Source organism: Lipotes vexillifer, unplaced genomic scaffold (assembly GCF_000442215.2).
Source record: "Lipotes vexillifer unplaced genomic scaffold, Lipotes_vexillifer_v1.1 scaffold131, whole genome shotgun sequence".
In the NCBI taxonomy this organism is placed as follows: domain Eukaryota; kingdom Metazoa; phylum Chordata; class Mammalia; order Artiodactyla; family Lipotidae; genus Lipotes; species Lipotes vexillifer.
In genome coordinates this window covers 1,632,269-1,650,569 of record NW_006782866.1, presented here as the reverse complement: position 1 = coordinate 1,650,569, position 18,301 = coordinate 1,632,269, and the positions used below count along the sequence as shown (strand labels likewise).

At 33.8% G+C, this 18,301-nt stretch overlaps 1 protein-coding gene across 2 annotated transcripts in view; it reads left to right on the top strand.

Moving 5' to 3' along the window:
• Positions 1-18,301, top strand: part of ATAD2B (ATPase family AAA domain containing 2B) — a 145,537-nt gene that overhangs the window by 57,485 nt on the left and 69,751 nt on the right. For both annotated transcript variants that reach the window (XM_007455492.1, XM_007455491.1), the window contains exons 13-16: positions 1,039-1,127; positions 6,709-6,868; positions 11,679-11,769; positions 17,182-17,493. In XM_007455492.1, the coding sequence (XP_007455554.1) occupies positions 1,039-1,127; positions 6,709-6,868; positions 11,679-11,769; positions 17,182-17,493 (652 nt within the window). The remainder of the gene's footprint in view (positions 1-1,038; positions 1,128-6,708; positions 6,869-11,678; positions 11,770-17,181; positions 17,494-18,301) is intronic.

The window sequence follows — 18,301 nt, the reverse complement described above, 5'->3', positions numbered from 1 at the left end:
TAGGGAAAGTCTAACTATGGAAGAAAAGAATCCACTATATAAAATCTTTTTTTTACATTCTGCGTGGCAACAATATGGTAAGCAAAACCAAAAGATGATACCCTTTGAAGAAAAATATTTTCATTTCCTTTCATAGAGTCTACTTTTTAAGTAAATATAGCTCCTAGAAATCAGTAAGCAGAAGACCAATGATCCAACAGAAAACTTGGCAAAGGATATGAACAGAACTTGTGTAGAAAAAGCAATATTAATGGCTCTTTTAAGATATGAAAAATGCTCATCTTCCTTGATAATAGAAATAAAAATTAGAATGAAAATGAGGTAACATCCTTTATCTTAAAACGTTAGTCAAGAACAAGAAGTTTGATAATAAATTGTTGGTGAGCAGTCTTAAATATTTCTGGTGAGAAGGGTAAATTGATACATCAATGGAAGGTAATTTGCAAGTATCTAAATTAAGAATGACACATACCTTTTGAACCATAAGTTTCACTTTTATAATTTTTTATATTGATATGTTTATACTCATGTGAAATGTTAAATGTACACAGATATTTGTTCAAGCATTATTGATAATAGGAAAAGATTGAAAACAGCTTAAATGTCCATGAGTAGGGGACTCGTTTAATTACGGCACATCCATATAGTGCGGCATTTTGTAGCTGTTAAAAAAGGATGAAGCAGATCTTTATGTACTTACGTGTAAGCTAATTAAAATATATCAGTAACATAAAATAGGCTGTGTTATACAATAAAAGCAGTATGTACAGTGTGTTTAAATGTGTTTAAAAATATATGTTTATGTGTATAAATGACATGTATGGAAGAATAAACAAACTGAAAACAGTAGTTGTCTACTGGGTGGAGACCTTGTGGTTAGAGTCTGGGGTGATAAGGAGCTTTCCTTTTTCCTGTATAATCTTTCTTACCTGCTGCTTGTTGTACCATTTGCTTATATTACCTATTAAGAAAATACAGTAATTAAATTAAAAATGAAAACTAATACAATAAATAATGTTTGTTTTCTTTTTATACTAGGCATATTTGATGAGACCTTCTATAATATTTTTTGATGAAATAGATGGATTAGCTCCAGTTCGCTCTAGCAGGCAAGATCAGATCCACAGGTAATTTTTCCTAATCTGATTATGTTGAATTCTTTTCATTTGTGACATAGTTATTTAGATTTAGCCCTTGGATAAGTGCTATGAGGCTTATAAGATGTGACCTCTGTCCTTGAGGAAGACTTCTTTCATTAGCACAGGGGTCAGCAAACCACGACCCATGAGCCAAATCTTCTCCCTGTTTTTGTAAATGAAGTTTTATTGGAACACAGCCATATTCATTGCTTTTTGTGTTATATATATATCTCCTTTTGCACTACAAGAGCAGAGATGAGGGAGGGGTTGTGAGAGAAAGATCATATGACTTGCAAAGCCTTAACACATTTACTTTCTGGCCCTTTACAGAAAAAGATGCCTAATCCTGATTTAGCATAATGTTTTTGAAATTTATCCATGTCACGTACACTAATATTTTGTTCTTTTTAATTTCTGAGTAGTAGTCCTTGGGCAACTTGTGTGTCTCTGTGTGTATGTGTATGTCTGTATGTGTACCACAATTTGTTTAATTCCTCTGATAGAGATTTGGTTTGCTTCTATTTTTGGCTATTATGATAAAGCTGCTGTGAACATTTGCATACACATTTTCATGGGACCATATGTTTTCATTTCTGTTGGGTAAATACCTTAGACAGAAATGGCTGAATCCTACTTTCCAAAGTGGTTTACCATTTTAAGTTTTTAACTGTAATGTATCAGGATTTGGGATGCTTCTCATTCTTGCCAGCATTTCGTATTTTTACTCTCTAACTGTTGCTATTCTAATGAGTGTAGTAGTGGATTAATTTTCATTTTTCTGATGACTAATAATATTGAGCATCTTTGCATGCACTTATTGCTCATTTACATATTTTCTTTTGTGAAATGTCTTATTTTACCCTTTAAAAAAAAAGAAATCATATTGTATGTCTCATTGTAGTGTAAGATTTTTTTTATATGCTCTTAAAACAAGCCCTTTGTCAGATCTATGTTTTGAAAAGTTTTCTATTAGTCTGGCTTGCCTTTTTCTTAAATATGACTTTTTGAAAATCAAAAGGTTTTAGTCTTGATGAAGTCCATTATGTAAATTTTTTTGATATATATTTTTGTGTCTTGAGAATAATTTCCTAAACCAATTTGTCAACTATTCTATATTTTCTTCTAAAATATTAGTAGTGTTAGCCCTTGAATTTTGGTCAGTGATTCGTTTTAAAGTTAACATTCGTATGTCAGCATAAGGTAAGGGTTTGAATTAATTTTTATAGCTAGTGCAAGGTGTGGACTGGAGTTTGCTTTTTCCATATTTTTTTTCCCAATTGTTCCAGGACCATTTATTGAAAAGGTTACCTTGTCTCCATTTAATTACTTGGCATCTTTGTCAGAAATTGACCATTAAGTTGTCTCTTCCTAGACTTGTTAGTTGGTTCCATTGATCTTTAGGTTTATCCTTATATCATTGACTTAATTACTAGAGAAATTTATAGAGTCTTATTAGTATAAGTCCCCAACCTTGTTCTTTGTAATTAAAAAAAAAATCTTTTTTAAAGAGCAGTTTTAGATTTACGGCATAATTGAGAGGAAGGTACAGAGATTATTCCATTTACTCTGTGCCCACACTGATGCACAGCCTCCCTCATTATCAGCATCTTTCATCAGAGAGGGTACATTTGTTACAATTGAGGAACCTACATTGACACATGATAATCACACAAAGTCTGTAGTCACTCTGGGTGTTCTGCATTTTGTGAGTTAGGACAAATGTATAATAACATGCATATGTCATTATAGTATCATACAGAGTATTTTCATTGTCCTAAAAAATCCTCTGTGCTCTACCAACTCATCCTTCCTTTCCCTCCCCACCCCACCCCCTCAGTCCCTGGCACTAATGATTTTTTACTGTCTACCCTCGCCCTTTCCGTAATGCTATGTAGTTGTAATCATCCAGCATGTAATCTTTCAGGTTAGCTTCTTTCATTTAGCAATATGCATTTAGCAATATGCATTGTGACTCTTCTTGGCTTTTTGTTTGTTTGTTTCTTCTGTTTGCTTTAGGTTTAGTTTTCTCTTTTTCTAGATTATTCAGATGGAATTTTAGACTTTGATTGAAACTTTTTTTCTTTTCTAATATAGGCATTGAAAGCTATAAATTTCTTTTTAAGAACTGCTTTAGCTGCATCCCAGTTTTTGACCTCTTATATAATCCGTGTCCTATAGTTCAAAATAATTTCCAATTCCTCTTGTCATTTCTTCTTTGACACAGTGAATATTTAGAAGTGTGTTGTTTAGTTTACAAGTTGTGTTTTTATCTTATTGTCTCTAATTTAATTTTTTAATTGAGGTATAATTAACATAAAACACTGTATTAGTTTCTCTAATTTTATTGTGGTCAGAAACAATAACTCTTAAAGTCATTTTAAATTCACTGCAGTTTTCTTTATGTCCCAGGTATTGTCTGTGTTGTGAATTTGTATTCTGTTGTTTGTGGTATAATGTTCTCTCTATATATCAAGTAAGACAGGGTTATAATAATGTTATGTAGGATCTTTTGTGTTTTTACTGATTTTTTTTGTCTAGTTATTTTATGAACATTAGAGAGATGTGGTAAAATGTCCAACTATGATTGTAGAATTGTCTCTTGAATTCTGCCAATTTTTGTTTCATTTATTTTGAAGTTTTGTTTTGGGTGCAAACACATTTATTATTTTGGATGTCTTTAGTTTGAAATTGCCTTCTTATTATGAAATGCCCCTCTTTATCTTTGTTAATACTCTTTGTTTTGAAATCTATTTTCATTAGAATCTAATGAAATGATTAGCTAATGATTAGATAATGATTAAGCTAATCTAGACTTCTGATGTTTTTTGCTTGGTACATTTTTTTTCCATTAACTTACTACCTACCTTTCAGTGTCTTAATATTTAGAGTATTACTTTTGTGGATTATACATAGTTGGGTCTTGTTTTCCTAACTGGACAATCTCTTCATTTTAGTTTGAAAGTTTAATCCATTAATGTTTATGTAATCATTGACACAAATGAATTGGAGAATACCATTTCATGTTTGTTTTCTATTTATGTGTGTTTTCTGTTTATGTTTTTCATTTCTTGCTTTTCTAAAGAGAATATTTGGAGATATTTTAGAATCTTTTTATTTTACTACTGAATTTTTTAAAAATTAATTAATTAATTTTTATTTTTGGCTGCGTTGGGTCTTTGTTGCCGCGCGCAGGCTTTCTCTAGTTAGGGCGAGGGGGGCTACTCTTCATTGCGGTGCACGGGCTTCTTGTTGCGGTGGCTTCTCATTGTGGAGGACGGGCTCTAGGCGTGCGGTCTTCAGTAGTTGTGGCTTGCAGGCTCTAGAGCGCAGGCTCAGTAGTTGTGATGCATGGGCTTAGCTGCTCCATGGCATGTGGGATCTTCCCAGACCAGGGATCGAACCTGTGTTCCCTGCATTGGCAGGCAGATTCTTATCCACTGCACCACCAGGGAAGCCCTACTACTGACTTTTTTTTTTTTTTTGGCCATGGCTCATGGGCCCAGCCGCTCTGCGGCATGTGGGATCTTCCCGGACTGGGGCACGAACCCGCGTCCCCTGCATCGGCAGGCGGACTCTCAACCACTGCGCCACCAGGGAAGCCCCCTACTACTTATTTTTTTAAAGCTCTTTTATTGAGGTATAATTGATACAGAATACTATATATACTCATTGATATACTTAAAGAGTACACTTGGTAATTTTAACATATGTATTTACTTGTGAAACTGTAGCTATCAATACACATAAGGATACATATAAGAGAGGTTCCAAATGGTGGGAAAAAGGGATGCAAAAGCTTAGTCACAAATATTCGCAGCAGTGTTATTCATAATAGCCATAACATGGAAATAACCCAGATGTCCATTAGCTGATGAATGGTTAAATAAAATGTGGTATATCCACATGGTAGAATATCATTCAGCCTCAAAAAGGAATGAAATTCTGGCACATGCTACATGTTTATCTTATTCAAGTAACATTGGTGAGCCTCACATACTTTACGCTAGTTGAAACAAAACCAGACACAAAAGATCACATATTGTACTGTTTCATTTATGTAAAATGTCCAAAACAGTCAAATTCATAAAATGGTATAAATGTGTATCAAGTAAATACTAACTGAAAGCTACTATTGCTATATTAGACAAAAGAGACTAATAAGACAGAAAGCATTATTATACATAAAAAGAGGATCAATTTACAATGGTAAAATCTTCAATTTATTAAAAGATGTAATAGTTTAAAATTTATAATTCTCTGATTACTACATTTCAAACTGTATAAAACAAAAATTGACAGAACTGCAGAGTCAAATTGATAATCATTGTGATAGATATCATGTACCTCTCAGTAATTAATAGACCAAATGAGCATAAAATAAATTCTCTACAGATTATTTGAACAACTATATTAATCTGATCTTGTGGGCATACTTATCTAAGGCAATTATAGAATGAACACTGTTTTCAAACAAACACAGCATTTATAAAAATTGACCATATATTGTGCCTTAAATAATAAACTAATTTCCAAAGTTTAGTAATATAAAAAATATAAGAAACAAATGACAAAAAGATAAGCAGAGAATTTTATGTTTTTTATCAAGAACTATTGTCCTAACTCTAAGTAATCTATGGTATTAGTAAAATAAAAAATTATAGCTAACTATATATGAACTGCAAACAGAGATATGCAGAAATCAGGAAATTAGAAAGTCAGTTCTTTGGGAAAAAAATGAAGTTGACCAACCTGTTGCACAATTGGCCATGATAAAAAAAGATACTGATAAAGCAATATTTAGGAATACAAAATGTGATGTTATTTTAGATTCTGTAAACATTAAAGGTTAAGAGGTTGAAGGCCTAAGCTTAAGAGATAAAAGTATAAAACTTTTAGGAAAAAACCTATGGGAACATCTTCATGACCTGTATGAATGTTCACAGCTTTTTTGGTAATAGCCAAAAACTGGAAACAGTCTAAATGTCCATCAACATGTGAATCAACAAATTGGGATCCATCCATAAAATGGAATATTGCTTAGCAATGAAAAGGAATAAACTATTGTTAAACCAACAATGTGGTGAATTTCAAAATAATCATGCTGAGGGAAAGAATCCAGAAAAAAAAAGTACTTACTGTGTGATCCCATGTATATAAAATTTTAGGTAATGCAAGCTAATCTATAGTGACAGACTCAGATCAGTGGTTGCCAGGGGATTGGGTCAAAGAAGAGCAGTGGGCAGTGGATTTTGAAGGGCATGAAGAAGAGCATGATGGATATTACTCTTTTTGATTATGGTGATAGTTTCACATACTTCAAAACTTAGCAATTTGTATACTTTAAATATATTCAATATGTGTATTGTATGTCACTTATAGCTGCAGAAGACTTAAACCTGTTTAGAGTGGTATGAGAAAGTTAAATGGAACTTAGTTTTACTTGTGAACATGGATATAAAAATCCATTTCTTTAGTCTTTAAGACTGATAAAAGTATAAGCAGCAATTTTGCAACTTTTTCTTTTTTCCCTTTTTAAAATTTAAAATTTTGTTTGAAAATTTTGTTACAGCTCTATAGTATCAACCCTCCTTGCTCTTATGGATGGATTAGACAATAGGGGCGAAATTGTTGTTATTGGTGCTACAAATAGACTTGATTCTATAGATCCTGCTCTCAGGAGACCTGGTCGTTTTGACAGAGAATTTCTTTTCAACCTTCCTGATCAAAAGGTAAGAGTTTTTGATATATTAAGATTTATTTGTGACTCAATTATGAAATATATATATATGTATACATATACTTTGAAAGTGGTATTTTATGAGTTGTCATTTTCAGAATTTTGTGCTTGTTGGATATCTTAGTTACTACTTAAAAAATTCTTGTAATTACTGAATAATTTAATCTTTTTTGTTAACAATTATCAGAAAGTTTATGAGTTTTAGGAAGTAAGGGTATGATTTTTAGGTTACTGTAGATGCTTACTTACTCTTTTCTTTAGTTCTCTACATTGTATTAATTATCTTGTATGACAGGTTATATGTCTCTTGTTCACCAAAGTAGCTTTGTTCCCATAAAAATAATGTTTTTAGAGTAATGGTGGCTTTATGAATAAGAGCCCAATATGCAAATTCTCATAGAAATGGCTGTAACATCTTATTTAATTAAAAGCAGCAAATGCTATTCATTATAGTGTAGTTTTAAAAAGAACATAATAAAAATAAGAACATAATTAAAACAGGGCAATGTGTAGTCATTGACTATGTAAAATGTTATTTAATATGTTATACAAAGTTCTTTTTTCCTATTTTTACTTGGCAATATTTTGGTTAGTCTTTGACCAGTTTAATCATTGACTGTCATCTTCACTGCACATTTATATTTGAGAGGAAGGGACATATTCAGAGAAGATTCTGTATTTGACAATGCTTTGCATGTATTAAACATATCAAGCCTAATTAGAACCTTTATAACACATACCTATATAAATATAACCAAAAGAGAGCAGAGAAGATACTACATATGAATATATATATTTATACACACACACACACACACACACACACACACACACATGCACACATGATCACTTGCTGTTATATGGCTTTGATTTTGGATCTCTGTAAAATGCCTTGTTTATGTACATAGATGTGAGAAGCTTAGTGATTAGTACAGTACAGTAGGCTATAGGGAAATGAAGGCAATGGCTCTGCTGTATAGAGCAGTCTTTGTAGAGCAGTCTCTACCTCAGTTTGACAGTCTGAACAGCCACTATATCTGTCTCAGTTTTGGATTGACGATCCAACTTATAGGCTTTTTTTTGGCACCAAGTTTATTTAGCTTTGTCAAGATAGGAAACATAGTGTATACAGCATCATTTTTGTTACCCAAGTGAGCTTCTTGGGCTGTACCAGTGCATAGAGGTACGCTTAGTTATAGGAGACAAGACTGAAGTAGTCTACTTCAGCATGGGGAAGCGTCAGCTATCTCTCATCTGGGACATCTTACAACAGTTCAAGCACATCTTTTAGGCTCTACCAGTAGATGGGGAATGTGCTTATTAGCTCTAAAAGACACAGCCAGTGTTCATTTCGGCACAGGAAAGCCATTACCTTGATTTTCCAGTTATCTTCTCTAGTGTCCTAGTCATGTAGGCCTCAAAGTCCATATGCCAACCATAGTCTTCACAATTCAGCTATAGTCCACACAAATCAGAGATTTAACAGTAAACGAGGTCTAGAACAGTACTGTCCAGTTGAATATTCTGTGATGATGGAAATGTTCTGTGGCTTACTATATTGTATAAGTATGGATCTTGAACATAGTTTTCCATGTTAATTTTAACTTTCTAAGTTTCAAGAAAACAGTGCTTGAGACCTAAACATAAGATCATTTTTCTTGGCCTGGGTCTGTGGAAAAAACCTAGACTGGCTGTTCACCTTTTTTTCCTTAGGTAATATTTAAGGTCATGAGACTAGATGATACAATTCCTCTGTCTTAAGAAGCAGTCAGTAAGGTAAGAGGAAAACTAGGAGAGTGGGATTCTGGAAGCCAAGTGAAGAAACTATATCAATGGGGAAGGTATAATTAACTGTGTCAGATGTTGCTAAATTAAATCACATGACAGAAGATTGGCGATTGTATTTAGCATTATGTAGGTCTTTGGTGAAACCTGACGGGAACAATTTCAATTAGTGGTGGGTGCAAAAAACTTGACTCGAATATGGTTAGTTTAAGAGAATGGGAGGGGAGGAATTGGAGACAGTGAATGGAGATACATTTTTCAAAGTGTTTTGCTGTAATAAGAAGCAAAGGATTGAGGTGAGATGTTGAGCAAATTGGGACAAGAGAAGGTGTTGAGCAAATGGGGACAAGAGAAGGTGTTTTGTTATTTTTAAGATGGGAGAAATATCCAGTAGGGAAGGAAGTTTTGGTGATAAAATTGAGAAAGGAGAATTATCTTCTTGCCTTGATAGGCGAGAAGGGGGATTGGATTTAATATATGAGTGATGAGAATGACTTTAGTTTTAATTTTAAAAAAATTTATTTATTTATTTGTCTGCGCTGGGTCTTAGTTGTGGCATGTGGGATCTAGTTCCCTGACCAGGGATCAAACCTGGGCCCCCTGCCCTGGGAGCGTGGAGTCTTCGACACTGGACCACCAGGGAAGTCCCAAGAATGACTATAGATAGGAATTTGATAGTTCATCTGTTATAATAGGGAGAAGACAGAATATTGCGGGTACACATGCTAACAGGTGGACAGAGTTGGTATTGGGTACCTTTGGAAGTTTTCTTCTGATTGCTTCAGTTTTCTCAGTGGATTAGGAAGCAAGTTCTGAACGAGAGGCTGAGCATGAAGACAGAGAAGCTATGAAATAGTCTGCTGGAAGATAGCCTCATGAATAGAATAGAGAAGGGTTAAGGGCAGTCATAAGGCTCCATTTGGTCGTTAATTTAAATTGATACCAGTCAGTGTCTAATATTAGCATGCAGTTTGGGAAGTGGAATATCATGACTCTTACTATTTGAGCAAGTGAAAGTAAAAAACAAACAACAAAAAAAGTAAGTCTTGGTGCCAAATTTTAATAATTTTGTTAACTCTTTATTACCATAAAATAGCACGTACCTTCTTTATGCAATAATGCTTAATTTCTTTTGTTTATCATCATCAGCAGTATGATTATTGTTATAAATGTTATGTGTATATTCATGAATCCTAAAGAATGAGTGACCTGAGTTTGCCTTTGACTCTTAATAATAGAGGAAGCTACTTTCTATTAGGAGAAACCATATGATTTACTATTCTGTATGCCATATAGAGTAAATTGTAATGAAACATTTCTTGATTTAAATAATTTCTTCTAGTTCTTGTTTTTATGATAAAGAAAGGAGACTCTTTATATAGAAAAAGAGAAAGGCACTTAAATGTCTCAGAGACCTGACAATAACTTTTGACTTTAGGTAATTAATTTCATTTCCTCTAAATCAGGTGGACTCCCAACCACTGCGCCACCAGGGAAGCCCCGATAGATCTTTTTTGAGATACCTTCCAGCTTAGATTTTTTTTTTTTTTTGCTGTGTTTCTGATTCTCTAAGGGTCTTGAATGAGTGGCGCCCCTTCTGCTAATGAAGTCTATATAGATTCTTAATGTCATCTTCTAGACTATGTAAGCTCTCAGAATTATATTTTTGGGGGGCCTTGATTTTATATTCTTTTAGTATCTGTTCAGGCAGATATTTCAAGTCGAAAGAAAATATTTCTTACATCATTGATTTATTTTTGGTAGCTGAACACCTAACTTAGAACTTGGAATTGAAGCAACAGCTATTGATTCCAGATTTTGTCAACTTTTTGAGCAAGGTTTATCTTGAAAACTTTCAAGTTCTTTCTGTTTTTGTGCTAGACCCCAGATTCCTCACCAAGGCAATAATATCATCTTGGTTATAATTTGCTTTTTCATAGTCTCAAGAAACTCAAGTAGCAGTGTTGAGGAAACAAGTATACTCAGGTTTTTTTTTGTGTGTGTGGTACGCGGGCCTCTCACTGCTGTGGCCTCTCCTGTTGCGGAGCACAGGCTCCAGACACGCAGGCTCAGCGGCCATGGCTCACGGGCCCAGCTGCTCCGCAGCATGTGGGATTCTCCCGGACCGGGGCATGAACCCGTGTCCCCTGTATTGGCAGGCGGACTCTCAACCACTGCGCCACCAGGGAAGCCCAAGCTCAATTTTAGAAAGCATTGTCTTTCCCCTGAAAGAAGGCAAATGTGAAAAAAGAATTCTGATGTGACTTTTCAGGTGATTATGGACTCATACTTCAGTGTTTAATTTTTACTGTGGGAGAAAAAGAAATTTCATTTAATTTGGAACCAAGATGTTAAAATTTTGATTGTGCTATACAGTTAGATTTAAGGTAAAGAATGCTCTTTTGAAAGAAAAAAATCAAGGTAAAATTGTTTAAACCTTTGTTTTACAGTGAATTCAATTAATATTTATGGAGATTACCTTGTTATATATTAAATGTGAAAGCATTAACTAACCTACAAGATGATAATGTTTATTATATTTATTTAATTGAAAACTTCTTCAACTTAAAACTTTAATGATACTTTATGCATATTAGAACCAAAAGGCCTGTGAAATCTAAATATAAGGTTTGTTTAAAAAATGATTATTATAACACATTAAAGTTTTTTTGTTTACTGACTTGGAGGAAAGTGAAATTTAGTTTTGAGTTCTAGTCCTATATCAGTCACGTAGTCGTATGTGCCGCTAGTCAAGTTCCTTTACCTCTCAGGATGTTAATTATCTTAGTTTGTGAAACAAAGATCTCTGCTACATAGCTCACAGGGTTATTATGGGAATCAGGGTTGATGCGGATGCCAAGCTGTTTATGTTTCTTTAAAAATAAACAGTTGCTTTTCTGGGATGTGGTTAGTTGATAAATTTGTTCCATCGAACACATTTTGGGGTTGAGGATATTTTATTTATTTGTACTTTTTTCCTTAGGCAAGATTTTATTTATCTGTGCTTTTCTTCTTAGGCAAGAAAACACATTTTACAGATCCATACCAGGGACTGGAATCCAAAATTGTCAGATGCTTTTTTAGGTGAATTGGCTGAAAAATGTGTTGGTGAGTGCTACTGTTTGAATTTTTTGATTGTCATTGTTTGTTCTGATCAGCCTCCCTTTCCCCTTATGTTTGGAATGTGAATGAGTATAGTTGTGTTTTTGTGCAATAGATGGCTTTGCCTTTAAATGTAAACATTTCACTTGAAGTTTGAACACTTCTAAATTAGAATTTTAGTTGCCATTAGGTGTTTTGATTATCAAAGCTCAGTGGTCATATGCCTTTCATTGAGTGCTGGATTTCCAGTATTACTACAGTGTTTCCTTTTAGGAATTGTTCCCTTTCAGAAGTTTTACTAAGAAAAATAAGCTTAAACGAGAGGTGAAGGTCCAGGGATAGGGCAGGACTGTAGTCTTTTACTTCACAGATTACATGATGGACTCATCCTCATGCTGGTGGTTTAGAAAGAAGTTGAGTGAGAGGAGTCTTCAAAGAAAATACTTAATGACATCTGCTAGTATTTCCCCAAATGTAAAACTCTCCAAGTTAATAAGTTATTCACAAAGTAGAAGATCTCCTACAGAGTGAACGAACACTACTGTCCTAAAAGGATATAGTGAGAGTGTTTTATGTACGTACACGATCCTACATAAGAGACGGAATTCAGAGGTTTTAGAATTCAGGATTTTGGCTCTAATTAGATCTGAAATGAATGTGGTATTAAGCAACTGAATATACACACAGGTATTTTTCCTTCATTCTTTTTCTGTCTTTTGTCTGTTTTCCTCTCATTCTCTCAAAAATATAAATTAAAAAATCTCTCCATGAACTTTTTTAAAGCATTATGAAGAAGTCCCCCTAATAAGTCCACTAACAGTCAGCAGTCTACTTGGGAAAATTTTAAAGTTACCAAAACCAAAAAGAACAACTTAGTTAAAAAATCATTGTGGTCCACCATCAAATAATTAAAACTTAAATAGAACATTAGTCCATTCAGTTAGCTACATCCGAATTATCCTCTTCATCCACAGGGACCTCCATCTCCGAAGCAGCATACCTCAGCTTTTGAACCACAAAGACCTCGACATCTTCTGGTGAGGAGAAAACGTAAATCTCTCCAGCACTACTCCAGTTTAAGCTTTGCCTGGTATAAGAGAGCATGCGCCAAACCCATTTCATGTAAATTTGGCTTGACCTTTGCAAAGCCTTGTGCTGCTTTATGGGAGAGGGTGGTATTTGGTACAAAATCCAGTCTTTGCCCTTTTTGAAATTTGACCCCTTTTATTTCCTGTTACTTTTATGATATTATTGTGTTAGAGTATAGATCAGAATGGGAAATATTTGTAGATTCATCTGTGAATTTGTCACAGAATGATCCTTAACTGAAATAAGCAGAAGTCTTCAAATAATTTTGGAAATTCCCTAAGAGTAATTTTGAAATTACTTTTTTACCCTATGTACCATCTGAAATATTATATACTCTAATTCTTCATCTTAAATATTAGACTCTCAGTTTCCTTTTTCATTTCGAAAGGCCACTCCTTCTCATTTTACCAAGTTATTTATTTTAGCTTTTAGTCAGTTTCTTAAGTTAAAAAAATTTTAAGACATACTTTTTTGTAGGACTGAAAAACTGTCTTTTTTGGGGGTGGCGTTGCTGGTTTAGAATCTGCTTATATATACTCTATTTTCTTCCTGGAGAGTGACATAAAAATCCATTATAATTAACTGACTTCTGATTTTGATTATGACACTTATTTCATTTAAGAAACCAGTTCACTTAAAAAAAAAAAAAGAAAAAAGAAAATACAGGACTTCAAACAGGAACGGAATAGCAATAAATTTTTAATTCATTATGAGCTTAGCACTTACGTATCCCAAAGATGTTTTAACATGTATGGGTTCAGTTGAATGAAATTTATGCCTAACAAAAGAGTATGCAGTCTTAATGAACGACTGCAAAGATAGTTGACCTCTTGTTAGAGGTTATGGATTTGGTAACTTTTACCTTGAAATGAATTCCCAAGTACTTGGAGGTTTGCATGCATAATAGGTGTGATTTTTAGTAGTCTTCAAATAATTTGGTATCCAGAACATGTGCACAAATAGTAGGAGCTTAAGGTTAATGAAGAACTTTAATCTAATCATACTTCTCTATTCATTTTCACTAAGAGGGCCAAAACAATGAAAGGGTATCTGTCAATGTGGCATCTTAGCTTGTGGACCTTCATTGTTTGGTATTTTACTTAAAAAGTAACTTCATAAAATTTTATTACCTTTCTCTAGTTTATAACCTCTTTGAATAGCTTGTATTTTCGTTCTTTCAGACAAATTTCCATCTTAATAGCAGTATTCAGGAATGCTTTTTCTTCGGTATCTATAGCTATGTGTGTTCATCAGACTGTTAGAGTTGTAATGGTGGAACTAGTATTAAGTTATGGAATCCCTATGGAAGGGATATTGATATTTAACATCAGCTTTTAACTCTCAAAAGGCTGTATTTCAGTATTTCTAGAATAGTCATATCGTCTATTTTTCTAAACCAGGACCCCTTTGAGAGTGAAAAAATACACTGTTAATTATGACAAGGCAAATGGCCTAAACCAGGACATGTGGTCACCCTTAATATAGCCTATTTAGCCATGGTTATGATGTACCTTTAATTCTGTTTTAGAGTCTAGTAAGGAAAGTGTATTATTAATTCAGTAGTTCTCAATTTTTTTGTATATCAGTATCACTTGTAAAGTTTTCTCAAAATACACATTTATGATATTAAACCACCACTTAGTGATTCTCATTCACTAAGTTTGTTGGGAATCTATTTTTGGCTCATTTTCATTGTTTATTCAGATGACTAGTCAAGGTTGACAACCACAGATATAAACTAGTAATTCTCATTCACAAACAAATGTAAAGAAGATACATCCTATCATTTATAGTCTGTTGGTTATGATAATCCATGAGAAAATTTACTTCGTTATTTTTTTCAAAGATTAGTTTATAACTAATGATGAAATTCAAACTTTCAAGCAAAAATTAGGATTTTTTTAAAAACAAAAAAGGGATTATAAGCTACACAGCAGTTCTCAAAGGGCATTTTATGACTTATATTTGTCATTGTGAGCTGACAGCTTGCCAGCACTTAAAAGATTTTAGCGATGAGATTGGTGATGATATTAACAAATGTGATTTTTTGATATTGTTAATAAAATGTGTCAATATACAAAACATCTGTTTAACTCAGTGAAGAAAATTTACTTCTTTAGGTGGAATCTATTATTGTTGATAAGCTTTAAAATTATCTTTAATAAATTAAGAAAAAATGAACAATACATTGCTATTTATATTATTATGTCAAACATAAATGTTACGGGCAACATTTACTACATAAAATACCTTTTAGTGGCTTTTTTCTGTTCTGCATTGTTTTTGAACATTTTCTCTTTTTTAATTAGGTTTTTGCACTTAAAAATAGGGTCATATAGTATGTTCACTAAGTATATATACTTTTAAAGAAGAAAAAGAAATGTGGTTTATATATTTTTGAAGACAGTAGTTTATTCTTTACTTCCTCTGAAATGGATTATTTAGTTAACTGTTTATAATTGAGCTGGTGTTCTACAGTTATTTTGTTGAACTAATGTAACAGATATGTATGGAACGGGAAAAGATACGTTTTGTCAGGTTCATTCATTGAGAACTAGAAAATAAAATGAGAGACATGGTAAACTTGGTTATTCTGAAGAATTATTTGGGAGATTGATTGCTGTCACGGGGCAGTGTTAATGCTTAATCTGCTTACAGCTTTCTGAATTAAATTCTCATAGGTCATATTAAGTTTTCCCCTACCTCTGAATAAATGTTTATGAATATAGTACTTCATAATTTTCATTGAAATTTTTAGTTACAGTGAGTAAGTTGGTTTAATAGTAAAAGAATTCAGATTTCTTAGAAAGAGAAAAGCCTAATAGATATGATTCATCCCCCTCTTTTTTGTAATACATGGTAACCTAATAGTTTTACGTTTCCAGACTATAACCTTGGAGTTACTCTTTTCTCTTTTCATTCATTCTTTCACTCAAGAAATATTTTTTGGATATCTACTGAATGCCAGGCCAGGCATCGTTCTTGGTAGTTGAGATACATTTAGCGAACAAAACAAACAAATACCCCTATTCTTACAGAGGTCACATTCTAGTTGGGGAAGGCAGACAGTAAACATAATAGGTAAATGATAAGGTTGTAAGTGCTGTGGAGAAAGGAGAGCAGGGTGAGGAGTTTTCTGTTATGTGTAGGACTTGTTTAACGTGATCATTTGCCCTACTGAGGGATATAGGGATAGAATTTATTATAGATGTGTGAGTCAGTTTGATTTATATGGTTTTGTTCCTTAATGTTCTTTTTCTGCCAGTTAGTCTGGTACTATTTCTTCTCTGCTTGTAGTTTTCCTATCTAATCACCATTTTAATTTCAGTATTTAAGTGTTCTACAAGGTCATTGTGAGATATAAAAAGATAAATAAACCTAATACCACTCTTTGAAGAGCTTAGGGACTAATGTTCTTTGAAGAGCTTAGGGACTATGCTGCTGGCATAACTGATAAAGGTGGCCAAATGCAGGTTTAATTGTCGATATAAAAAAACACCGTGACTAGTTTGAGGTTTTCTTCCCATTTGTGGTAAAGACCTAAGAGTTCATATGTTTTTCTATGTATTTGTCGCTCAAATGAATGAAATGATTTCAGAGCACTGGTGGCTTGATCTGTTGTTTAACTACACGATCAGTTAAATATGGGTAATGGATGATACCTCATATCTTTGTAGCCCTTTGAACTAGATTATCAATCATTTTAAACTAAATACATATATAAAAAGGAAGATAATGTAGAAATTTAATGGATTCTCATTCCCTGTAATACCTTTGGAACTATCAGAGATGATCATAACTTTAAAGTATAGTTTTGGGGGTAATAAGATATTAACCTGCTTGTGGGTTGCACTCAGAGTTAGTAGTAGAATAGCTCTGATTTTGAAGTTTCCGCTTATGTATACTACTTTGTACTCCTCCATTATATGTGTTTGGAAATTAGTAATATTAGAAAAATTTATAGAAAACTGTAATGTCATGAGGACTAAACTAATAATTGGAAATATTGATATAAAACTATTTCTTTGAAACCTTTCCTGAAGAAAGATGTACGTTATAATCAGTGGTTTTGGCACAAAATATATGACTTGTTTTCTTTTAATACCATTAGTTCATGTGTTTGTTAATTAAAATATTCAAAACGTTTTTAGTCTTAATGAGTAAACAGTTTTATTAGGTGACTTTAAATGGTCATTTTTCATTTTGCTAGTGAAATTGCACGATTGATTTAGTATTTTATTTTAGATAAAGATGTGCATATTTGCACAATAGAGTTGATACTTGGAAAAATGGACTTACCTTTGTTATCCTTTTCCTTTTGTGCATTAGGCTATTGCGGAGCTGATATCAAGGCCCTGTGCACTGAAGCTGCCCTGATTGCCCTGCGAAGGCGTTACCCCCAGATCTATGCTAGCAGTCATAAACTGCAGCTAGATGTTTCCTCAATAGTGCTCAACGCCCAAGATTTTTACCACGCAATGCAGAATATTGTGCCTGCTTCCCAGCGTGCTGTCATGTCTTCGGGACATGCACTATCCCCCATCATAAGACCACTGCTGGAAAGAAGCTTCAACAACATCCTAGCAGTCTTGCAAAAAGTGTTTCCTCATGCTGAAATTAGCCAGAGTGACAAGAAAGAAGGTAGTATAAATTACCTTTCCATATTGTTAAAATGAAATAAGTACAGGCATAAGTAAATAAATTCTGAGTTTTCTTATAAGGTTATTTATGTGTTACTCTTTTGTATTTGCTATGAATATAGGACATGTATCCATTTCATTGGCCACTGTTTATTCTAGGCCTAGCATATTGTCTGGCATACAGTAGTTGCCTAGTCAGTGTCCATAAAAAGAATGAATGGATGTTTGTTCTGTTTGTTCATTCTTGGGACATTCTGACTATCTTAATGTAGGGGTGTTACCATCTTTAGAAAAGTTGGCTATGATAGTATTGGCTTACATTTCTTTTATTATTATAAAGCCCTTACATAAATTGTCATTTGTTAATCCTCATAACAATCCTGGGGGTAGGTACTCTTACTCTATCAAAAATGAAGATGTTCACTTATATAGGGTCACTCAGTAAGTTCTAGGTCTTGCTCAAACTCAGGGAGCCTGACTCCAGAGCCCATGCACTTAACCATGTTGCTATAATGTCCCTCTGGATTCAACTCATCATACTGTTTTATTGGCACAGCACTCTGCAGTGTGCTGCGCTAATGGAGTGTAAATTACTAGTAGGGCAGTAAATTAGAACCTGATGATAGGTCTTGAGTTCTGGCCTCAAGATTGTAGTTTGGGGGCTTCCCTGGTGGCGCAGTGGTTGCGAGTCCACCTGCCGATGCAAGGGACACGGGTTCATGCCCCGGTCTGGGAAGATCCCACATGCCACGGAGCGGCTGGGCCCGTGAGCCATGGCCGCTGAGCCTGCGCGTCCGGAGCCTGTGCTC